Here is a 26,578-nt window from a genome sequence, read left to right on the forward strand (position 1 = left end):
GACACTCCGGTCTCATGTCATTTCTGTTCTACCGGTCATTCACTACAACATCTGTCTGTGTTCAAACTGTCTTTGCACAGGGGCCATCTGGAATCCCGTCTTCACCATGAACAAGAATTAATCTTCTCTCTTCACTCCTTTGTGCCACATGGGCTCAACTCCCCTCCTCTTTTCATCTAACACCTATTTCCTCTTTTCACTCCTACCTATTTCCTCTCTTTATTGATACCACCATCACAACACCGCCACCCCACACCACCACACACCACTCCACACGCACTAGCACTGACCACTTCCCAGCATCCACACTACACACCATCATCCACACACCCACACACAAATCTTCAATAGCATCACCACACATATCACTATATGAGCAGCCACATGTTACAGATGCACACACTCACACACTTCAGAGTCACTAGCCCCTATTCACACACACACTTACACATTCACACAAACCATTCTCACATACATACACATGCACACACACTTTCATTTGGGATCACCAGCACTTTATTATCTCCCTTTCTTTCAGCCTCTTCTTTCAAATTTTCTTTTTCTAATCATTCACCATGCTTGACCGCTAAATCTACAAGTTTTTGTTTATTATCTCTTATTCCTTTCTGTTGAAGAGCGTAGGCTCAAAACATAAAAGTCGTTTTCATTTTCCCAAGTGTCAAACTAATACACCTGCTTGTTGTTCATACACCTGTCTTCGTCTTTTGTTTTTCTATAAATTTTATGCTCATGTGGCCACCCCAGTTTTATCTTGCCTTAATTTCCTACACTTTGGACTTGCATATCTTCGTCTACATACCAGCACTCTTCCCGGATTACCACTGATTATACTGACACTACTTTGAATGGATTTCACTGGATTTTTCGTATGCATATATATATATACATACACAAACACACACACACATATATATGTATATATGTATGTATGTATGTGTGTGTCTGTGTGTGTGTGTGTGTGTGTGTATTCTTGTCTTGGCATTATGCAACAGTTGTAAACAAGTGTCACTGTCATACAAAACAGTCAATTTCATTTCCAGTCTTCTGTGAGAAAATGTCTGATCAAAGGGAAATATTCCCTTATTTGGAAGCAGGTGAGGGTTAGCTAAATATAAGGTATCAAGCCATAGAAAATCTGAATCAATGAACTCCATATGACCCATGCAAGAATGGAAAGTGGATGTTAGAATGGTGACAATGATGATGATGATGATGATGATATATTTGTATTCACCTTAAACCATTGCATTATTGATAACTGTGTTTCTTTTATTTTTAATTTATAATTTGATATTGATCTTTTCTCTTATTGTTATAATTTGAATGATTATGCAAATTTGAACAGATTTCATATAAATTGTTAAAGCAAATGGCTTTCTAACATGTATAGTTTACATTACATCAACCAACTGACCACAAAGTGGAAATAATAATATCTAGAATAATAATAATAATGTTTAATTATATTTTGGCATGTAATGAAGTCAGAATTAAATCATGTGTAAGCATTCAATACTATGAAGGTAATGTGACTAGTCTGTCTGACAATCCTGTTGCCAAGAATTTAACCCTTCCATCACCATGTTTCTGTTGAAATACACTGCCTTCGTTTCAGTTAATTTAAAAAACGATGAAGAATTTAGAAAGATAAATTTAAGCTGATATTTGGAACAAAGATTAACATTAATTGTTGATGGAAGATGTTAATTTGGATCACAACAATAGCTAATTGTTCAGTAATATAGCAGAATGAGTTAAAGGAGAAAGTTAAAGAGTTTAAAATGGCACTTAAAAGAGGAGGATACCTAATACATAATTAAATGGAAGCTCCTTGAGTAACCGGAGACATATATAAATGGTAGCAAATGATGTAAGCTTTGCTTGCAGGAAGAGCAAGAATCCTGAAAAACACCCTTGACCCAGGGGCCTTTTCTAACTCCAAGAAAGAAGTATTTAATCAATGTCCTCATTTGAGATGCTTCCTGTTACAAGCTTGGAATTCCCCATTTGTCAAGTAGAACCATGACAACAACGTAAAAAATCACCACAGTTGGAACCAATGTAAAAGAGCTGCATGGCCATTCTGAATGTATATCTTTTGTCTACAAAACTGACTGACCAAAACATCTTCCTCCTTCCAGTTGTAGGGAAGTTATGTGCCTACAGCCATTTGAATCTAATGAGTTTCCTATATGGCCAAGTGTTTTATAGTTGCCAAAACAATGGTCACTCCCTGACTGGCCATAACAATCAATTTCCCCCCAAATATAGTGTGTGTGTGTATCATCATCATCATTTAACATCCATCTTCCATGCTGACATGGGTAGGACAGTTTGACAGGAGCTGACCAGGCAGAAGCCTGTACCAGACTTCTGTAACTGTGTTGACAGGATTTTTACAGCTGGATGAACTTCCTAACATTACCCACTCAGCAGAGTGAATTTAGTGTTTTTTACATGGCATAAGCACAGATGAGGTCAGTTTTGGCAAGGTTTTTACAGCTGGATGTCTTTCCAAACACCAACCACTTTACAGTGTGGACTGGATGCTTTTTAAGTGCACCTGCACTGACAGAGCCACCAAGTAGCTTGCTGGACAAAAATCATTTGCGAGGAGAGGGGGCATTGGAGGAGGTGATCTTGTGTCAGATGAGGAAAGGTTGTAGTTAGACAGAGAGACAGAAACAGGTGTCTTGCTGTAGAGGAGGTACAAGGTTACCCAGCCAGAGAGAGAGAGAGAAAGAGAGAGAGAGAGAGAGAGAGAGAGAGAAAGAGAGAAAGAGAGAGAGAGAGAGAAAGAGAGAAAGAGAGATAGAGAGAGAGTGAGAGAGAGAGAGAGAGAGAGAGACAGAGAGAGAGAGAGATCAAGCATGAAGACAGAAACAGGTGTGTGGCTGCAAAGAAATACATGGTTACCCAACTTGAGGGAAGTGCAGGAGAGGGAGAGAGAGAGTGGGAGACAAAAGGATAGAGATGGTGGCAAAGTGCCATGCACACTTACAAGGGACAGGGATCAGAATATAAAGGGGATGGTTGAAGATGATTGCAAGAACCAGGGTATACACTTGAGGTTTGAAGGTCATAATATGAGTGGCAACATATTGTGAAAAGAGTATAATTAGAGAGTGTGGAGGGGTAGAGAAGTGTGTGGTGAAAACCGGGGTAAATATAGAGTTGTTGGGGAGTGTGCCGGATCGCAATGATTCAGAGAAACAGGCTCATGAGAACAGGATTGTGGAGTGAGAGGTAGGCATGGTGTATGAAGGAAAAATGGGAGGAAGAGAAGAGATGTAGATTGGTTTGTTGGGGTAAGGTGTGTGAAAACTGAATTTTCTTTTTACCTTGACTCTCTTGTCTTTGTTGTTTCTGTTTTTGCCTTGATATGCCATTATCCTCAAAGATTTGGGTCTTGATAGACTGGAAAAGTAAGAAAATTTTATAACTTTACCATGTAATTAAATGAAGAATATAACATATTTGTTATATAATTAGTTTGGCCTAATGCAGTCCTCAGATCTGTTGGATCCTATCTAACTGTTCATCCACACCAGCATGAAACATAGATATAAAAAGATAATGGTGATGATGATGAGGGTAGCCCTTTTTTTAAATTTATTTATTAGACATTTGAGATATTATTTAACCCTTTTGATGCCAAACTGCCCTAGTTCTATGATGCAATCTTTCTAATTCAAAGTGATCTAAATTAAAACCTCCCATCAAAATTTCATGTTAATTCATATTGCAAACACCAGCTTAATAATGACAGTTATTTTGATAAATTCTGTATTATATTCCAGATTGATTAAAACAAAGGCAGTGTATTTCAACAAAAATAAGGTAATGATAGGGTTAATAGTTTCTGGTTTAGGTTGCAAAGCCAGAAATTCATAGAAGAGATGGGAGTGTGTGTGTGTGATCACATTGTTATAGATGGTCCATTTTTTGTTCCATTCACCATTCTCTTCAAAAAGGGATCATTGTCTTCATGTTTTTGCAATGAATCACAGATGGAGATCTGTGGGTCAAGGTTAGGTTCATTCAGTTGATGTCAGACCAAGACATCAGGCTTGCTGATGTAACCAAGATGATGCAAATAGTTTTCAACACAGTTTGGATATTTGGAGAATATCTGTAATCATCTTGCTCATATAATAGGGGTTGGTGTCAACTCACTTCATTTTGTTGCTGTTAATCTCAGTTGGCCAGTCAGAATGAGGATCACCATTTACCAAAAAATTTCCTAATCAAAATCTTGAAAACCGCTTCGGGCACACACATTCCATAATGATAAAAAAAAAAGCATAAGGTGTTAATAACATTTATTTTGGTTCTCTGTCTTCTGGGTGAATACAAGCACATAAAATATGACCTGTCACATTGCAAGTTTACGTTGAATTACATTGAAGTGTCAAGTACTTAACAAGTGCACATGTGCATGGGACACTGAAGTTAGCTACTTATAAGAGTGCTTGGAGTTTAGTGTCAACAAAAAGTGGACGGACTTTTTGGCTAACTCAATACATTTCTGAAGATAGTCTCATAGAATGACAACTAAAGATGACACTTCAGATTGCCTGTTGAATGCCACCACATTGAATCCCTACAACGTGCAAATATGTCCTTCAATGGATCATAGCAGTTATTTATAAGATGGCATTCTAACTTTCATCATCGACATCTTAGACTAAATTCAAGAGAAAACCTTGTTGGTGAATTGTCAGTAGGAAAACTTTGATCATTTTCATCATCATGTTTAATGTCCACTCTTCTTTGCATAAATGGATCGGACAGAATTCATTGATGCTGACTTTCTACAACTGATATATGAGGAAACATAGTATAGATAAAAATATATAAAAACAACAGATTTCTCATTTGATCATTGTTTATCATTCCAGTCCATAAACTTAAGGAAACAGTCTGCATCGTCATTGTGATCATCGTCATTTTAATGACCAATCTTCCTTGCTTGCATAGGTTGGACAGAGTTTACTGAGGCAGATTTTTCTATAGTTGGATACCCTTTCTGTTAGAAACCCTCAACTGTTTCTGAGCAAGGTAATATTGCTCCAAGAATTTTTTCACAGAAAATTGGAAACGAATGACACTGTTTGTATGACAGTGATGATCATTTACAACTATCATGTGATGTCAAAACTAGAAGACACAAAAATACACACATACACACAGACCCAGAGACACTCATACACATACACACACTCCAAACATAGATACACTCATACACACACACACACACACACACATATGACAGGTTTTTTTTCTCAGTTTTCATCTACCAGATCCACTCACAAGGCTTTGGTTGGCCTTGAGTAGAAGACACTTGTCCAAGGTGCCACACAGTGGGACTGAACCCAAAACTATGCGGCTAAGAAACAAATTTCTTAACCACAGAGCAATGCCTGTGTAAAGGTGTACATGTTTAAAAAAATAAATTTCTAAATTGACCACTGTTTACATTCTAACCCAAGAAACTGAAGAAATATAGTATAAATAAAAACATTTCAAAAAATAGATTTCTAAATGGACCACTCTTTGCCATTCCATTCAAGGGCTTTAAGAAACATGAGATGAATAAAAATATTTTTAAAATATAGATTTTTAAACTCACCACTCTTTATCATTTTGTACAAGAGCTTGTGAAAATATAGTATGGGTAAAAATATTTTTAAAAACTAGATTTCCAAAGTGATCATTTTTTACCATTCCAAGCAAGAATCTGAATAGATCAGTGTTAGTGGCCTGCTGGAATCTTTTTAACCTTTGCAAACCCAATCTATTTTTCTGCTGTGTGTCATTATTTTCTGCACCAATTCTAATTTCCCATTATCTTTCCATGTTAGAATTTTAAATGAGATGTGACAATTGTTACACAAATCACAAAATAATTTACTGAAACGAATTTCCAATTCTTACGTTAAGCAGATGTTCACATGGTGTCAAAACCAGTTGTTTTGATGTCACAACCTTCAGCTGTTTCTGAATCAATGAGCTGAGAACTAATCTAAGAGAATTCTGCTTCGAATTCAATCTGTCTTCGTCTTCTTCTTCTCCTCCTTCTTCTACTTCTTTCATTGCCTGAAATAAAATAGATTCAGAGAATTCTTATTCTTGTCAAATACAATCATTGACAATTTCCATTAAATACATAATTATGACTTATATTTAGCTGCATTCTTCTGTTCTTCTAGTGGACAGCTTAGCTTTGGAAGAAATTTTATAGAATCTATGTCAGTACTGAGGACATAAATTATTGGCTGGTGTCATTGATGTTTTGTTACATACAAGCCAGATAGAATATAGCCCACCATGTAATATCTGCATCACTGTGCTCTTTATATATTTTCTGGAGATATTTTTCTATTTAGAATTTTTTTTCCTATTCTGTTTTTCCTTAGCTACTTATGCTGTTATTTAGACTATCAGATCTGATCAAAGAGAGCTATAATACAGGTATTCCAGCAGTTGCCATCATGTCTTTTATTTAAATTCTTGATTGTTACCCATCATATGACAACTTTGGAAGTATACTTTTAGCACCATGGGTAAAGAGTCACTGTTAATATTAGTTTCAGATTTTGGCTCAAAGGCCAGCAATTTTGGGAGAGGGGCAAGTCGATCACATCAACTGCAGTACTTAACTGGTATTTAATTTATCAATCCCTAAAGAATGAAAGGCAAAGTCAATTTCAGCAGAATTTGAACTGAGAATGTAAAGACAAACAAAATGCTGCTTAGCATTTTGCCCAGAGTGCTAATGATTCTGGCAGCTTGCCACCTTAGTTACTATTAGTTCAATATTAATATTAAATAGCATATATATATATGTATGAGCATACATGCACGCATACATGCACACACACACACACACACACACATGCACACATGCACTCACTCATGAACACACACCATTATTTAACATTTGTGTTCCATGGATGATTTGACAGAACCTAATGAGTCTAAGGACTGCATCCTGCTCCAGTATCTGCTTGGCATGGTCCCTATGGCTGGATGACCGACCTAACTTCGGCCACTTTACAACATGCTTTTTTCATGCCACCAACACTAATGAGGTGGCCATGCAGCTTGCAAGACTGTGAACCCTGATGGGAAGGGGGTCAGCTTTATGATAGGAAATGTGGGTTAAAGTATAAGAGGAGGATGGTGACAGAGCAGGTTCTTATTGTAGAGGAGCTACATGGCAACTCACATTTAGAGGAGAGGGTGAGAATGATTAGTAGGAATTGCAAGGAAATAAATAATGGTGACGAAGTGTCCAGGTAGCCCCTGAAGGTACAAGGTGAGGAGTAGTGAATGAGGACAGAGAAACTAGGAGTGTGGGACAGTGGGGTTACAGTGTATAAGGGAGCAAGGGATTGAGAGAGAGGGAATGTAGGCAACAAGGGCAAAGATTGGATAGGGCTGATGGGTGGATGTAGGGAATAGTGAATAAGGGGTTGAGTATGACTAATGAGTTGAGGAAGGTAGAGGGATACACAGGAGAGTGGAAGGATAGCAACAGGATAGTAATAATGGTGACGAGTTGACAAGTGATTGGGTAGGCAGCTGGACTGGAGGAAAAGAAAGAGAGGCAAGCATAGTACATGAGGGAAGACAATTTGGTGGTTCAATGTAACGTGTGGATGGAGAGAACAGTATTAATGGATGAAGAATGACTAACAAGTGAAATGGTTCTGATAGCAAGAAAAAATATAAAGTGGTATCAGGAGTTGCAGTGAGAGAGATGATAATGAGGAAGAATTGATATGAAGAAGGGATTGGTGAAGGTGTCCATTTGTGTATAAATACACACACATGCAACATATATATATATATATATATATATATATATATATATATATAATATATATATATATATATACATACACACTCACAGTGTTTCCAGAACTTAGTTTCACTGAGGTAGACAGTTCTCCTTGAGAACTGCATATCACCTGACATCCTGGCCCTTTGTCATCTCCATGAGGTTCAGTGTCCTGAGACCAGTGTTCATCACTTTGTTCCATGTCTTCCAGGGTCTCTGTCTTCTGCAAGCACCAAACATTGAGAGATCAGTTAATAAATATTCATTTCATTTGATAAAAGTTAAACTTTCATTATTCTATGTATGCCATATTTCCTAATTATTACCCATGGTGGCAAAAGCACACTTCCAAAGTTATTCATCATACACCAAATAACGCTCTAGTATAAGAATATAAGCTAAGAATAGGAATATAGATTAGAATGACATTAAAAATGTTAATTGATGACAGGAACAGAAATGCTTAGGTACCTGTTGTTCAGAGTTATCATTAAACACATCATTTATAATACTGCACACATCCTTTTCATTTGTGGCTTCCCTCAACAAACTGATTAAACCTACAAAATTAATGTAGAACATCCACTGACAAGTGTGTTAACATTGAGTTCATCTCCAATTTAAAACAAATATAATCGTTTAACCTTTTAATTACCATATTTCTGTTGAAGTACACTATCTTTGTTTCAATTATTTTTGATAATAAGGAAAAATTTAAGAAAATGACATCGTCATTATTAAGCTAGTGCTTGAAACAAATTAATCTGAATTTTGATGGAAAGTTCTAATTTAGATCATATTAAAAAACAGAATGTTTGTACTACAGATTCAGAGGTGATCTTAGGCAGGTTGGTATCCAAAGAGTTAACATGATTTAACATTCACTTCTCCATGCTAGCACATGTAGAAATTGACCTTAGATTTTTTCCTGTCAGGACTAATTCATTAGTGTTCCATATTAGTCTTAAGTCTTTTAAAGCCCAAATCCTCTTTGTTTTACCTATTGTTTGTTATAGCTTGAAAAGATAGCCTGTATTCTTGACTTTGCTAGATGAATTGAGATGAACTAAGGCCTGAAGTTCACGTGTGAAAAAGGAGAGATTTCCAGATAATTGCAAACCTTAGGAGGAATGATTGAGTCTCTGTCGATGACTTTAATTCTATCTTGAATACCTTTCTCTCATATATTCTCTTTTTGATCTTATGTCATATAACAAACATTACATTATTATGTTTGGTGTTTATAGACTTGCCTAGTTTAAGACTTTGACAGACAGCTTTATACAATACGACACATCAACTCACTGAAACTTTTAAAATTGTAAAACAGACAAGGTTGTCAGAAGGTATATTTAAATGTTAAAAATGAATACAAATTTTCTCTATATTTATGGTGTAATATCTTTGGCTTTATCATCTGCTATGTTTGGTATTATATAGATATATATTTCTATCTACAGGTGTTGTGGCTGAGCAATTAAGGAGCTTGCTTCCCAACCATGTAGTCTTAGGTTCAGTCCCCACATCATGGTACCTTGGATAAATATCTTCTACTATGAACCAGATTGGATTTGATAGATGGAAAGAAAAGAAACCCATCACTAAACACACACGCACACACTCGTGTGTGTAACCTCTTGACATTACATGATGGTTGTAAACTTGCATGACTGACACAGAAGCATTGTTGTTTGTTTCTAGTCATCTGTAAAAAACATGCCTAGACATGAGAAAATATTACCTTGCTTGGAAACAGGTGAGGGCTGGCAACCAGTAGAGCAGAAAATCTGCCTCAAAAAATTTCATCAGCGGCATGGAGAAGTGGATGTTAAATGATGATGATAATGATATTATTTCTACAACTGTAAAAAATTCTATTACATTTTTTTAATGTTTTAATTTCTTTTCGCATGAAAATTAAATATGATAAGATACCTGGATCTTTAAGCTTGATATGTTGGTAGAATGATGGCACCAAGAGTAAAATTTGACATATTTCAGCAGAAAGAAGGGATCTGTAATCTTTGTAACTGAAAAAAGAAAACAAGCAAGTAGCAATGATAAACTTAAATCAGTGCCACCACCACCACCACACATTTATATAGAGGAATTAATGGGAATGTGTATCCCAAAAACGACAATTTATTAGAGCCCCCTGTTTCCTTTCAATGAGAATATAGCTTGGTAGCATACCATGCTTTTGCTAATTGCTTTAGGTGCCTATGATGTAAGCAGACATAGATACCTCCTCAACTCTCCCACTGTTTCACCACCTAGCAGCACATCCAAGATGTGCCAGCTGGAGAGAGAGAGAGAGAGAGAGAGAGAGAGAGAGAGAGAGAGAGAGAGAGAGAGAGAGAGAGAGTGTATGTGTGTGAGAGAGAGAGAGAGAGTGTGTGTGTGTGAGAGAGAGAGAGAGAGAGAGAGAGTGTGAGAGAGAGATGCACCTAAACTCAGCTGTTACTCATTTCCTGCTGATTGCTCAAGCATACAGTATGCTGCCTGGTCCTGGATTTGAACCCATAGTATTATGATCATGAGCCAAAACACTCTAATAATGAAGTATAGTGAACCAGGAGAAATATCTAGCACTTCAAAAAGGGTCTTTTATTAGAGATATTTTCTTCCATAAAGGGAATTTGTTGTTAACACAACCTTTATTCTAATCCTTTATTTTACTCTAATTTCAATATCAGTTTGGTAAATTATTTTTTAGGAATATTTAGGTGCAGGCATAACTGAGTTCTTAAGAAGCTTGTTTCTCAACTGTGTTGTTTTGGGTTCAATCCCACTGTGCAACACTTTGGACAAATGTCTCCCCAGGCAAATCAAAGACTTGGAGCTGGATTTAGGAGATGGAAACTGAAAGAAACTCTGTGTGTGTGTATGTGTGCACACATGCATATATGTGCATCTGTCTTGGTGCCTCCTTGTCTTGACATTACGTGATAGCTGCAAGAGTCACCATCACATAAGTAGTGTGTTACATTTCCAGTCTTCTGTGAACACATGTCTGGTCATGAAGAAATATTATCTTATTGACAAAACAAGTGCAGGCTTGTGAAAAGAGATGTTAGTTAGTTAGTTAATTTTTTGGCTCAAAAAGCAAAAAGCAAGGCCATGTAGGTTGGACATGGAGTTATGTACAGGGTGGTGTTCATGTAAAGAGTTCAGGCCACTTGAGGTCAAGGGAGACTTTGAACCGAGCGGTCGTCGGCATCTTCACCATCTCGTCTGGTAGCTTATTCCACAGATCCACAACCCGGACGGAGAAAGCCTCTCTCCTTCGATTGAGATGAAATCGTCGCAGATAGAGCTTTTCGGAATGACCCCGCAGCCGATGCTCTGGAGCAGGAGTGAAGAACAGCTCTTTCGAGAGGTTACATCCAGCTGTAGAAAATCTGCCTCAATGATTCCCAACTGACTCATGCAAACATAGAAAAATGAACATTAAGCAATGATTTAGCAATTTGGGACATTTTTGGGGAGTTGATATCAATGTAGGCCAAACAAGGGTTAATCATCATCATTTTAGAATCCATTTTTCCATACTTGGGTCAGGCAGAATTCATTCTGTCAGGTTTTCTACAGTCAGAAGCTCTTCCTGTCACCAACCTTCATCTGTTTCTAAACAAGGTAATATTCCCTATGGCCAGACTTATTTTCATGGAAGACTGGAAACAAACAACACCACTTGTATGATAGTGATGTTCATTTACAAACATAAAACATGATGCCTAGGCAAGCGTATACACACACAAACACACACACACACACACACACATACATATATACATACATACATATTCTTCCTGAGTCTGTCAACTAGCTCATGGTCGTTCATATTACGGGTGACTATGAGACCATCATCCTTGTATAATCTTGCATCTATAAAAGGGAATAATGGATGTAGGTTGAGTAAAATACATGCTCCTATATATTACACACACACACACACACACACACACACAAAGGGCTTCTTCCAGTTGCCATCTACCAAATCCACTTACAAGGCTTTGGTCAGCTCAGTGAAAATATTTGTCCAAGGTGCCACGCAATGGAACTGAACCTGAAACTACATGTTTGGGATGCAAGCCTCTGAACCTCACAGTAGTGTAATTATATACTTCCATAACTAGATGAGAGGGTTGAATCAGAGTTTGTTTACCTTGAGTTGGAGGATACTTTTCTCAAACTGTCGCACCTGTGATCAATGAGTTTCAACAAGTCTGGGACATTGTTGTAAACATAAAGGAATAAATCATCATAAATGCCTTCCTCCTACAAATACAACATCAAGAATAGTGACTGGCATGTCAGCTCATGATTCTTAATTCACATTTATTTGGAACTAACATTTAACCAAGCTATTGTACCCATATCTGTGTGTGTGTGTGTGCGTATGCTTACATGCATATATGTATGCTTGCTTGCATATGTGTGCATACATGTTTGTGTGTGCATGTATGTGCATGGATGCATTCATGCATGTGTGTATGTGCATATATATGTGCCAGCCTGCATACATGTATGCGTGAGTGTGTGCATGCATGTATCAAGAAATGATGAAAGGTTGTTCCTGAGCCCTAGGCTCAAAAGTCTGGTTTCCCACCCCCACCACTGCTGGATAGGATGCCAGCCCATCACAGGATTACTGATTTTTGTCAGCTGAGTAGACTGGAGCAATGTGAAATGAAGTGTTTTACTCAAGAGCACAACACATTGCTCAGGAATCAAAACCACAATCTTAGGATCATGAATGCAACACCCTAACCCCTAAGTCACTGGCCTCCATACATGCATGTGTATATGTGCTAATAGGTGTTTCCATGCATGTGTGTGCATGCCTGCATGTATGTGTGTGCTTAATGTGTATGTGATCATTATCATAAGTGAAGGTGGATGGCTTAATGGTTAGGGTAATCAGCTCACATTTGTAAGGTCATGAGTTCAATTCCCAGTGACACATTGTGTCCTTGAGCAAGATATTCTATTTCATGTTGCTTCAGTTCACTCAGCTGGCAAAAATGAATTGTACCTGTAATTCAAAGGGCCAGCCTTGTCCCATTCTGTGTCATATTGAATCTCTCTGAGAACTATATTAAGCATACACATGTCTGTAGAGTGCTCAGCCACTTGCACATTAATTTCACGAGCAGGCTGTTCCATTGATCAGATCAACTGGAACCTTGGTCATCATAACTGTCAGAGTGCCAGTGCCATTATCATAAATGCATACATGTACGTGTAATTGGCAACTGGACACTTGTGGTGTGTGTGTGAGTTTAAGGTCATAATCATCAAAACCACTGCCATGACCTCTGTTGTAATCTATCTTGTCCTTATCGAGATTTATTGAAACACAGGCAGTATATTTCGACAGGAATTTAGTAACAAAAGAGTTAATTTCTTTATATATTGGTAAATGTCTGAGAGAAAGAAGTTAGGTTCACTTACACTGTCTTCCTCATTGTCAACTTTGATGGCATTCAGTAGTAAAATAACCACGAGACAACGAATGGTTCTTGGTAGCAGGAACAGATCAATACTGAGATGATTCCTGTCAGAGAAATTTAAATAAAACAAAAACAATGACTGTGACTCTGTGTGTGTGTGTGTTGTGTGTGTGTGTGTGGTGTGTGTGTGAGTTTAAGGTCATAATCATCAAAACCACTGCCATGACCTCTGTTGTAATCTATCTTGTCCTTATCGAGATTTATTGAAACACAGGCAGTATATTTCGACAGGAATTTAGTAACAAAAGAGTTAATTTCTTTATATATTGGTAAATGTCTGAGAGAAAGAAGTTAGGTTCACTTACACTGTCTTCCTCATTGTCAACTTTGATGGCATTCAGTAGTAAAATAACCACGAGACAACGAATGGTTCTTGGTAGCAGGAACAGATCAATACTGAGATGATTCCTGTCAGAGAAATTTAAATAAAACAAAAACAATGACTGTGACTCTGTGTGTGTGTGTGTGTGTGTGTGTGTGTGTGTGTGTGTGTGTGTGTGTGTGTGTGTGTTTGTGTGTGAGAAAGAGAGAGAGAGAGGGAAGTCATGATAAACAAGAGAGCTAACATAGGAGCTTCTACATAGTCCATTTGTTAGAAATGATGTTCAATTATATTCAAATTTCTTTCAACGAAAGTTTGGTGATGAGAAGGGCATCTGGATGTTCAAACAATGATGCATGTGCGCACACACACACACACACACAGAGTGTAAATGGAGTCAGTTTGGCTGAAACTGTTCCTCTCTAAGCTGAACTCTACTGGAAGGTTTGAACTAAGTACTAGAAGTAGAAAAATAGAATTCTAGGTTTCTTTTATGGCAGTAAATAGTTCTTGTGGTATCTACTTACAGCCAGATGGACTGAATCATTTGACTATTACATGTCTTTCGCTCAGACACAGTGCAGTTGCTGTAGCAGGATATTAAGCATTAGTGTCAACCTCCCAACAACTGGTAATCTTATAACCCATTGAATCAGTCATGTAAGCAGCTTTAGAAAAAAATCACATGCATTAAATCACTTGATCTAATAAGTAAATATCAATTTTTAAAAAATAAAACTAACTCATGCAAACAATGAAAAAAAAGACTAGTGAAAATATCTAAAAATTAAAACACCAAAACAACAAAACCAGTTTAAAATACAACTTCAGTTTCTTTGCGAGTTGTTCATCTCATGTGCATCAAAAGGAAACAATTACATTTTATATGAGCAGAATTAAATGTTAAACATTTCTCACCCATATTTGTGTAAGCTGGTTAAGGCCAACATGTCGACAATAACCTGTGTTGGAAGATGAAATTCTAGTGACACCTGTGCAACAGAAATGAAACAGAAGAAAAAAACAATCAGTGCTTTTACCCTTTTGATACAAACCTACCTCAGCCCACCCTTGGATTCATGATTCAAACTTTTTGTTTAAAGTGATGCAAATTAAAACCTTCCATCAAAGTTTCATGTTTATTCATATTCCAAACATCAGTTTAATAATGACAAAGTTATTTTACTAAAATTTCTGTTGCTTCTTGCAACCTCTTCAATAGTTGTTGGCTCTCTTTACTAAATTATCCATTATTTTAAAAATTAACTGAAGCAAAACCAGAGTATTTCAAAACAAATATTATAACAGAAGAGTTAAGCAGACCTATGTACAAAGGCATTCCAGCTATGACCATCCAGTCATTTTTGTATTTAATCACAGCAAGCCTCAAACTACACCATTCAATGATGGTAGGGTGTGATTTAACCCTTTTGATACCAGTGTGCTTGAGTTTGGCTCTAGTTCTATTATACAATTTTCCTTATTTGAAGCAATCTAAATTAAAATCTTTCATCAAAATTTTATGACAAAGTTATTTTCCAGAATTTTTCACTATTTTCAAAATTGATTAACGGTAAGGTAATATATTTCAACAGAAATACAGTAATAAAAGCATTAAGTGTTTAACTCTTTTGAGACCGACTTGCCAGAGACACCCCTGGTTGTATGATAGAAACACACACATACACACACACATTTATATGTAAATTCAACACCTTCCACAAAGTTTCTATCTATCAGATTTCATTCATAGTCTTTGAGTAACTGAAGGCTATGGTAGAAGATACTTGCCACTATTGTCTTGCCTTGGGATTGAGCCTGAAACCACATGACTGCACACCGACCAATGTAACCACACATCCATGTCCATATTAAAAATTATTATCATTATTCATTGCATTATTGTTGCTTTGTTTTGTACGAGCTGTTCCAAGTCTCACCCAGTGACCTCAAGTACCATCAAGATATATGTTTTATTAAAAGTGTTGTTTATGATTAGTGATGATATATTGTACAGGGGGGAAACCAGAAACTGAAAAAGTTTTAAGAGAATCACATAGTTTCAAGTCGACAATGTTTTTCTTAGAATGTGGTCAGTACCCATAAGAACAATCTTCTGTAGTACTGATGCTTTTGATTTTCCTGATATTTGGCTATTGTGTTTAAGAACACCATTTGGTGTTGTCTCCAAAGCACTGTTGATCACAGATATAAGTTGTTCTTAGATGTCACATTTTTGAGACCTCTATTTCAAGGTCCTTATATTTACTCAACTTTTCAAATGTTATTACAGAGCTATTGCAATTTGCTTGGATTGACATATCTGTGAGCAGACATGTTTTGTCAAGGTGATTTTTTTTTTTTACTACAATATCAGTTTGAATAGTAAAATCCCAAAGAACAGTGGTCGTTATTTTCTACTACTTTGGCAGGTTTATTGCACCCACCAGTTCATCTCATATGGGAGTCCAGACTTAGGGCATATGATCCAGTGCAAATACTGGCCAGGTCTATCTTGATAAATATATTAATTTAAAAGAGCATCCAGGGATGAAGTGGTCAATTGTTTCTCTGGTTGTACCACAAAAATGGTAGGAAGAGTCAACACCATTTAAAAAAAATTACTTGTTTGGTAGTTTCTGGTGGGCAGACACTGAACCTGAGCTGCCAAGATGCCTCTGATATAAGTCCAGATGCAACCAACCACTGGGGGGTCATATTTGTATCAACATCAGAATTGCTGGCTGTTATAGAGTAATTGCCCTGCAATGTCTTACTTTTCCATGTATTGCACACACACACACACACACACACACACACATATAGGTGTGTGTGTGTGTGTGTGTGAAATACATATATACAAAATTCTATTTGATTTGGCTTTTATTTTTATCTGTTTTGCTATGGGTTCTTCTATTTCATCTATTTGCATTGCAGTCACATTTTTATCATCATCAATATCATCATCATCAATATCATCATCATCATCAACATCATCATCAATGTGGCAAGCTGACAGGATTGTTGCTGCTTTGGATAAAATGCTTATTTCTTCTGGCGTTAAGTTCTGGATTCAAATTCTGTTGAGGTCAACTTTGCCTTCCATCCTTTCAGGGTCAATAAAATAAGTACCTGTTGCGTACTGGGGTTGATATAATTGACTAGCTGCTCCAGTAAAAATTTCAGGCCATGTGCCTATGGTAGAAAGGATTATCATTTGTAATATTCTATGTGTTTAAGATAAATTCCAAGCGTAAGGCTGGTTTATTTAAGTGTTTGTATATTCTATCTTCAAAGTTTTGCCAATGTAGGTGAAAAGAAAAGATCATGATTATTACTAATAAAGCAATCCTAAGAATTCAAATTTTAATTCTATTATTCTATTATACATTCTTTAAATTACTATTGTAAGCCAATACCATGATCATTGCATGAGTCCTCATTTTAAAGACATATTTTTGTTGCAATGTTTTTTTAATTACGTGTATATATATATATGTACAAACACACACTTGTATGTTCACACACCCACACATTATACATTACAGCTAAAAACAGCTGACACAAATGTCTTTTCTCCCAGAGGAAAGTTTTAGCCTCAACACATTAGATTCCTCTTTTCCCCATTGGCTACAAAACTAATCTAAACTTAATGATTTTATTGTAAAATCTTAGCCAATGCAGACTGCGGAGTCTATTTTTGACATAATCTATCATCATCATCATCATTGTCATCATAATCATCATCATCCCTATCACCATCATCATCAATATCATCACCATCCTCATCATCATTCTCATCACTGTCATCTTTATAATTATCATTGTAATCATCATCATCACCATCACTATCATTATCATCATTGGCATCATCATCACCATTATCATCACCTTCATCACCCTCCTCTTCTTTCTCACCATTATCATCATTATGACCACTCAATTTTAAAATTAAACCCTCCCCACCATCCTCCATCCACACTCCTTACATCTCTAACACCACCTCACACTCACCATAGCTCCAGCCTCACTCTAGAAGCATATCTCCCCCCCCCCCTTTTGCTCCTATCCAAAGAGTGTAACTCCAATGAACTACAAAATTTTTCAGCTTTAGTTTTGACCAAAGCTGAAAAATTTAGCTTTTTTTAGAACTGCTGTTAGACCAGCTAACAAGATTGACACATCCATACATCTTGTGACAAAGAACCTATGTCTTTTAAGCCTTTTCTGATGATTGCCAGGATTGTCTCAACTCCTCGTATGAATGGTATGAAACAAAGTTAATTTAATGTGGCTTTAGAGTCGGGTTTTGACTGCTATTTTCAGCATGGTGGTATCTCTCAGATACCCTAAATTATAATTTTAAATAATTATATATATATATATATATATATATATATAATCTGAAATGTACAGTATTATATATCCAGCATGATTGATCTTACCAATCAGTTTTGTGCAAGGAATACAATAGAGTGTTAGGTAACAATCTGATTATATAACCTTATGCTAATCAGAGTTAGTTGCTATGGAAAGGAATATATATATGTTCCCAGAGAGAACTGTGTTTTGTGTTCTTGAGCAAGACACTTTATTTCATGTTGCTCCAGTTTGCTCAACTGTAGAAATGAGTTACAACATCACTGATGCCAAGCTGTATCGGCCTTTGCCTTTCCCTTATGTTGGTGGTGAGGAGAGGGGAGGCCGGTATGCATGGGCAACTGCTGGTCTTCCATAAACAACCTTGCCTGGACTTGTACCTAGGAGGGGGAACTTTCTAGGTGCAATCCCATGATCATTTGTGACTGCAGGGTTTATATGTGGGGCGAATTCTTCCCCTGTCAGCATGTGTGTATACTTTCTATGCTTCTCCTACAGCATTAAGAGTATTTCAACTCTTATTTCTAGCAATATAAGTGCTCCAGCACCCTTACTCACACTTACTTAATGGTACCACATTGCCCCTGGCTGTTTATATATATATATGAAATGCACACAGATAATGGATTTTTTACACAATTTTTCCAGTTAGCTTACATATGTTTCTGATAGAAATTGGAGAGGTCTAGTTCCCTTATGTATTAATCACTTTGTCAATCAATCCAGAGTCAGGTAAATTTGTTAGCCTGGTATATCTTTCTGTACAGAGAGATAAGCATTTCACCTGGATAATTAATCCCTTTACATATGTGTGTGTGTGTGTGATGGCACATGACTCAGTGGTTAGAGTATCGAGCTTAAGATTGTGAGGTTGTGAGTTCAAATCCCAGACCAGGCTGCATGTTGTGTTCTTGAGCAAGACACTTTATTTCACGTTGCTCCAATTCACTCAGCTGTAGAAATGAGTTGTGACGACACAGGTGCCAAGCTGTATCGGCCTATGCCCTTCCCTTGGATAACACTGGTAGCATGAAGAAGGGAGGCTGGTATGTATGAGCGACTGCTGGTCTTTCATAAGCAACCTTGCCTGGACTTGTGCCTGGGAGGGTAACTTTCTAGGTGCAATCCCATGGTCAGTCATGACTGAAGGGGGTCTCAACATATATATATATTCACACACACACACATTGGATGGTGCATAATTAATGGTGATTTTTAAAAATTCTAAAACTGTTGTAAATTAAATTATAAAACGGTTATGCACCAACCCAATATATGTGCATCCATACATACTTACATATGTACATTCATACATATATCATACATGCATATTTGAAGGTGTATATATAAGGATGAGAAACAGGAAACTTTGACTGGTGACTCATACAAAATCATCTTTGAATATATTTCATTAAACTCTTGAATACTTATTTTTCTTAATTGGAATTCACACAATTACAAACCCGTGTTTATCTCTCCCTCTCTGTCTTTCTCCCCCCACCACATATATATACACACACACTCATACATACATATGTACGTATGTTCATACATACATACATACATACATACATAAATACATACATACATACATTACGCATTATGGTTAGCATTTTCAAATGCTAACAAAGATGTGATGATTTTTGTGAAAATAATTGTTTTTATAGTTTTATGTACCTTCTTTTTTTTTTGCAAAGGCCCATATTTGGAAAAACTGTTCAACCCACACTGACCTTTGAAACTAATTACTTACCAGAAGTAAAAGAAAAAGAATGTTACTGTTTTCCTGATTTTGTTGCCTGGCTTCCAAGAGTCCTTCAAAAATGTTTTGGTAGATTTCTAATTTCTCAGTGCTGTAGTAAAATAAGAGTTGCTACAGATGAATAGATCTTATTATAAGTTTGGATCTTTATCTCTCTGATACTTATTAACCCTTTTGATACTAACCCACCTCAAACTGTCCCTGATTCTGTGACACAAAGGAATACGCATATGTTGAAATACACTGAATTTGTTTCAATTAACTTTGAAAATAAAAGAGTTTATTAAAATAACTGTCATTATTAAACTGGTATTTTAATTTAGACCACTTTAAAGCAGGAAGTTTAAATCATAAAACCAGGGCCGGTTGCAGGTGGGTTGATATCAAAAAGATTAAGACATGAATAGTAATTTTAAATAGTAACTTTGGTTACACAAATAAGAAAAGAGTGAATATACAACCAACGTACCAGTTTCTGATAGTTGACACAACAGGAAGGTTTGTTTAACAAGCAAATGATAATTTTTAATGACCAAAGATTTACATGTCATTATTAAGGTCAATGTTAATTAGGTTAAAAAGAATTTAACTTCCAGCTATAGAGCTGAAAAGTTCATGCCTTTGTTCCAGACAGTTAACAGTGTTGAATTTAAATTTGTCAAAAGGTTTGGATGATCATAACTGAATATTCATTATGTGGCCTTCTTTCAGCCAATTCTATTCCCTGACAACTAAGAATGGAATCATTATGAATAAACTTAATTATCTTTATGGATGAACTTAATCATCATCATAATTAATAAATACAGAAGACATTTGCCCATAGTGTTGCACTGTGGGACTGAACCTGAGAACACATGGCCCTGTTGATGTTAAATTTACAATTTACTTCTCAATTTCTGCTTACCGGTTCAGTTCCAACTGGAGATTTCCCTGCATACTGTATGCCAAATATTTCAGTCTCTTCCTGTCTATTTCTGAAATCAGTAAAATTAAATTTTTAAAAAACCCCAAAAAGCCGGGGTTTTTTCAGTGATTAAATATATATTAAATACTGATTTTAACACAAACACGAGGTTATACATTTTGAAGGAGGATACAGAAAAAACAGACAAATTGAACCTTAGTATTTAAATGATGCTAATTTTATTAATCTCCCAAAAGGATGAAAGATAAAAAAGTTGATCTGAGGAGAATTCAGATTCAGAATGTAAAGAATGTAACTAAATACTGCAAATTCTGTTGCTCTACGTATGTTTTGGTGAAGTTGATCATGCTGACCTTGACCTCTGCTACAAAACTGAAGTAATGCAGAGAATGAATGAATCTTAGATATCAACACGTATGAGGAGTGTTGTGGTTTGCTTGAAGCATTGTGATACAAAAGTAAATTTACAAAAAAGAAGGAAAGCTTCTAACAACATGGAAAGGAAAGTTGAGTAATCTTTATACAGTTCAGGCACAAAAACCAATTATTAGAAGTATACAGTTTAGAAATGTGAGTTTATGTACACGGTGGTAGCAAAAAGTTCCTGGACTAGTTATGTCTAATAAAAAACAACTTATTTACTTAAGTATTAGCATCATCTCCTTCAAAATAGTCACCTTGTATGGCAATATACTGGTCCCAGGATTCCTGTGGCTTTTGGAATCCAGCCTAGAAGTCGTTTTCCATAAGTGAGTCGAGGACCTTCTGTGATTCACTCTTGATCTCAGCAACAGTGTTAAAACAGCAACCTTTGAACTGCATTTTCATACTGGGTAAGAGATGAAAGTTTACAGGTGCAAATAGGGCAGGTATGGAATATCTGGCGAATAGGACAGGTGTGGAAGTGATACCATGTTGTTTTTGGTGAGAAACTCACAAGAGAAGAGAGCTCAGTGACAAGGTCCATTGTTACCATGAAGAATCCAATTCTTCACGCTCCACAGATTCGGTCGCTTTCACCAAATGTTTTACCTCAGACACTTCAAAACGTTGCAGTAGAACTCTTGATTGATGATCTGGCTCTGGGGGATGAATTCTCAATGCATGATACCGTGGATGTCAAAAGAAATGATGAGCATGCTCTTGATTGAGCTGCAGCTCTGTTATGCCTTCTTTGGTCGTGGAGATGGAGGGCTCTTTCATTGTGATGATTGCTGCTTTGTCTGAGAGTCATACTCGTAGACCCAACTCTCATCACCAGAGATGATCCTTGACATTAAAGATGGGTCATCAGGGGCATGCTGACAGGCTTCAACACTGTGTTCATTCTGCTCAGTGGTCTGCAGGCGAGGGACAAACTTGGCAGAGATACACCACATGTTCAATTCAGATGTTAGGATTGCCTGCTCAGACACATATGACATACCAACAACATTGGCAATGTCATGGATGAATTTTCTTCCCATTTCTGGGGGTAACATTTGTGCCAGGTCTTCCAGATCGCTCACCATCTTCCAGGAATGTTCTTCTGCTTTTGAAGTGCCTGTGTCACTTGAAACATTGCATACGACCCACTGCCTAGTCACTGTAAGCTTACTGTAGTGTAATCAATGTCTCTGTAGCAGACTTCCCCAGTTTAACGTAAAATTTCTGGTTGGCTCTTTGTTCCAATTTCCTATCCATGACAAAATCACAGAATACAGCATACACATAATCACAAAAATACAAATTTCACAACTTGCAAAGTAAACACAGCAATGTTACATGACATACTTCCTCATGAAGGTCACTGCTAGCTCTCACTGTGCACACAACTGTGTGCTGTCATCTATTGGCATGCTACAGAACTAGTCCAGGAACTTTTTGATACCACTTTACTTTCGTAGATCCTGTCAAGATGATTGCTGAATGACAAACCACACTTTGTTCAGGGAGTGTGATAGCAGCAGTTCCCCCAGTGGCTATAGGGGTTATAGGGGGAATGATGGTGGATAGCTAGCTGCAAACTGGCAGCAATGGTAGTGAAGGTGACTGTCAACATTTGTATTAGTAGCTGTGGTGGTATTATGCTGTGATAGTAGTCTCTTTTTTCTTACTAGACATGTTGTATATTTTATACAAACACATGAATGAACAAACACACAAACACACATACACATATCCATCCATTCATCGATCGATCCATCCATCCATCCATCAGTCCATCAATCATTCAATCAATCAATCATCATTTAACATTCATTTTCCATGCTGGCATGGGTTGGACAGCTTGACAGGAACTGGCAAGGCTGAGGGCTGAACCAGGTTTCATAGTCTGTTTTAGCATGGCTTCTACAGCTGGATGTTCTTCCTAATGCAAACCATTTTACAGAGTGCACTGGGTGATTTTTATATGGCACCTGCACCAACACCATATATATAAAAGCACACATACTCTCTCTCACACCTACACACACAGGCATAGGTGTAAGTGTGTGGTTAAGAAGTTTGCTTTCCAGTCACATCGTTTCAGGTTCAGCCCCATTGCATCTTAGGTATCTGCTCTGAGCCAACCAAAGCTTTATAAATGAATTTGGTAGATGAAAACTAAACGACGCTTGTTGTACATATTGTATGTGTGAGTGTGTGTATGTCTGTGTCTCCTTGTCTTGATATTGTGTCGCAGTAATACAAGCAGCATCACTCGTTTCCTATATTCTGTGAAAAACATGTTTGGTCACATGGAAATATTGATGGTAATCTCTCATAGTCTGAAACAGATGGTTCTGCAATTTCTTGCTGACCAACCTGGACAAGGGATTTGTGTATAGTGATCAAATGTTGGTGCTGCACCTTAACTCATTTCCTTCATCAAATCTATGCTGCTTGAACAGGTGCACAGTGTGCTACATGTCAGGTGTCAAAGTGATTGCAGAGCAATGTGAGATGAAGTCTTTTGCTCAAGATCACAATGCACCACCTGGTCCAGGAATTGAAACAATGTTCTCACAACACCCTCACCACAAGGCTGTTCACCCTTACTGCAGAAATATTATCTTACTTGGTAACAGGCAAGGAAGAATATCCAGCCATAAAAATTCAGTCTTGTTAAACTTTATCTGAACCATGCAAACCTGGAGAAATGGACATTAAAGATGCCAAATCTACTCACAAGGTTATGATCATCCGAGAACTTTAGTAGGAAACATTTGCTCAAGATTAACTAAACCAACATAATTAACTGTTTTATAGTCTGTTTTATGGTTTTTCTATTTAAATTTGTTTTTCATTTCATTTCAATATTCTATGCTGGGAAATAACAATGAAACATCAAACCAAATCAAAATGCTTCTTCAAAAATCAGTGAAAGAAAGATAAATAAGATTTTGTATTAAACAACATTCAAGAAAATAATTTTTTCAAAACAAAGTCAAAGAAAAATATTTAAAAAACTGGAGATGTTATGCATAATAACTAAAAACAATAAGAGAAAGGCTTGTATTTATCTTCAATGGAATTTGTCCACAGAAACTCATGTAAATAGCTTTTGAACAGCTGGACAGAAAGATATAGTTGCCACAATCATATATATATGTATGAGTGCATGTATGTGTGTGTGTTAGTATGGAAATGTGGATGTTAAAACAATAATAATGATATTGGTTTACATGTACACACGACAGGCCTCTGGACAGCTCCTGTTTTCCAAAGTAGAAGACTATGGTACCGCACAATGAAATAGAACCTGGAATCACAGGGTATGAAGCAAATTCCTAAACTTCCCACCCATACTTGGCATGAATTGGATAGTTTGATAGGATCTGATGGGTTCAATATCTATATCATACTCCAGTATCTGCTTTGGCATAGTTTCTATAGATGGATGTCCTTCATAATGCCAACCACTTCACAACATATACTGCATGCTTTTCTTTTTCCGTGTGACACCAACACTAATGAGGCTGTCATGCAACTTACAAGACCAGCTTTTGCAAAACTAGGATCCCTTTTGACTGAGTGGTGTTACAGTAGAGAGGGAGGCAGCTTTATACTATAGAATGAAGAGTAAAAATGAGAGAGAAGAGGCCAGAACAGAACAGATTTCTTGTTATAGAGAAGCTACACAATTACTCACATTATGGAAGAGAGGATGGAAGTGGCTGAGGTGGAACAAGAAAGAAATAAAAATAAGGCTGATGAAGTATCAAGGTGAACCCTCAAAATATTAGGTGAGTGGAAGAGCTTATAAAAAAACAGTCAACATACCACTGTTTAGTGACGTTTTCTGTGGGAAGCGCATGAGCAGGTGACATGCCTGGTAAAAATATATAAGCAGGTAAAGATTTCAACTGATTGGTAAACTTTGGTTTGCAATATAAATATAAAAAATTGCATATAATACAACAAAAAGAATATAAAGAATTCATTATATCATTGCTTAGATTATCACTGTGATCACCGTGACTGACCAGGCTATCAGACGTTGCTACACATCGCTGGTCACAATGCGCTTTGCATTGTTTTAGCCTTTAAGTGACGCCACCCCACTGGCTAAGCGAGCAGGCCAACAGAAGAAAGAGTGAGAGAAAGTTGTGGCGAAAGTGTACAGCAGGGATCGCCCCCCCCCCACCCTCCCCTGTTGGAGCTTTAGGTGTTTTCACTCAATAAACACTCACAATGCCCAGTCTGGGAATCGAAACTGCAATCCTACAAAATATGAAGAATGTACAGAAAGTAATGCAAAATTATGTATTGCTTTTTTATTAACTGTCATAGGTAGTTCAAACTACACATGTTGGTAGAGTAACACTTCCTCTATAAAGCTCTTCTTCCTGTTCTTCATTGCAAGCAAATAATGGCATCCAAACAGAAAAAAATATGCCATCATTGAGTTGTTGATGAAGAGGTGCAAGCTTTCCAACACACAGAAGGCTACGGGTTGTTTATGAAAAGTGACACCTTTTGACAAAAGCAACGTTTTCAGATCTGCTACCACTGACACAAATCATCAATGAGTGAATGAATTGATTTGTGCAGATTGATTGTTTTGCTATCTGTGAGCTTGCTGCACAACTGGACTTAGTCAAAATGCATTACAGAAAATAGTGGAGGACTTCGGGTATTGGAAAGTGTGTGCTAAGTGAGTACCTCAGCTGTTGGCACCTGATTTCAAGGAGAGAAAGGTGGAAGTAGCTCTGATCTGCTGGAAGCATTTTAAGCCAATGAGGACATGTTTTTTCTAACATAGTGACAGAAGATGAAAAGTATCTTTATGATCCAGAAATAAAGACTCAGACCATGGAATGGTATCACACTTCTTCTCCAAGATCTGAGAGCCAGCAATCTACATATGGTGATTGTTTTTCAGAATGACAAGGGAGTCGTTGTCTTTGATTTTCTGGAATACAGCTGTATATGTGAACAGTGATCAGTACATTTAGACATTTAACAGTTTAGGGAAGCCATTAAACTAGTCATGTTCACTATGACAATGCACAGCCACACACATTTCTGATAACAAATCATCCAATCAGTAAATTGGGCTGGTCAGTGGTCTCCTATTTACCATACATCCTGAATCTGATTCGCCCTGACTTCTACTTGTTTAGTCCAATGAAAGGCAGTTTTGGGGGACAATGATTTGATGACATAGATGAGGTGAAAGTGTACACTTCTGAATTTTTTCAAAAAGGATTTGAGTGTTGGAGTCTATGAGAGTGCAAACACCTCATCTGTGATGAAATCAAATAGTATCATTGTTTAGATGAAAATTTATTCTACCACTATGTGCAGTTTGAACAATCTATGTCAATTAATGAATCAG

The 26,578-nt window shown here is 36.9% G+C and overlaps 1 protein-coding gene across 1 annotated transcript in view; it reads right to left on the minus strand.

The window, feature by feature from the left end:
* LOC115215773 overlaps positions 1–26,578 on the minus strand; it is a 124,191-nt gene that overhangs the window by 88,631 nt on the left and 8,982 nt on the right. The window contains exons 6-17 of the mRNA XM_036505701.1: positions 25,021–25,069; positions 20,755–20,824; positions 19,839–19,938; positions 14,624–14,697; positions 13,594–13,791; positions 13,325–13,427; positions 12,036–12,148; positions 9,803–9,897; positions 8,339–8,427; positions 7,938–8,090; positions 5,959–6,120; positions 3,363–3,438 (exon numbers count right to left, since the gene is read on the minus strand). Coding sequence (XP_036361594.1) covers positions 3,363–3,438; positions 5,959–6,120; positions 7,938–8,090; positions 8,339–8,427; positions 9,803–9,897; positions 12,036–12,148; positions 13,325–13,427; positions 13,594–13,791; positions 14,624–14,697; positions 19,839–19,938; positions 20,755–20,824; positions 25,021–25,069 — 1,282 coding nt within the window. The remainder of the gene's footprint in view (positions 1–3,362; positions 3,439–5,958; positions 6,121–7,937; positions 8,091–8,338; positions 8,428–9,802; positions 9,898–12,035; positions 12,149–13,324; positions 13,428–13,593; positions 13,792–14,623; positions 14,698–19,838; positions 19,939–20,754; positions 20,825–25,020; positions 25,070–26,578) is intronic.

Source organism: Octopus sinensis, linkage group LG9 (assembly GCF_006345805.1).
Source record: "Octopus sinensis linkage group LG9, ASM634580v1, whole genome shotgun sequence".
Lineage (NCBI taxonomy): Eukaryota > Metazoa > Mollusca > Cephalopoda > Octopoda > Octopodidae > Octopus > Octopus sinensis.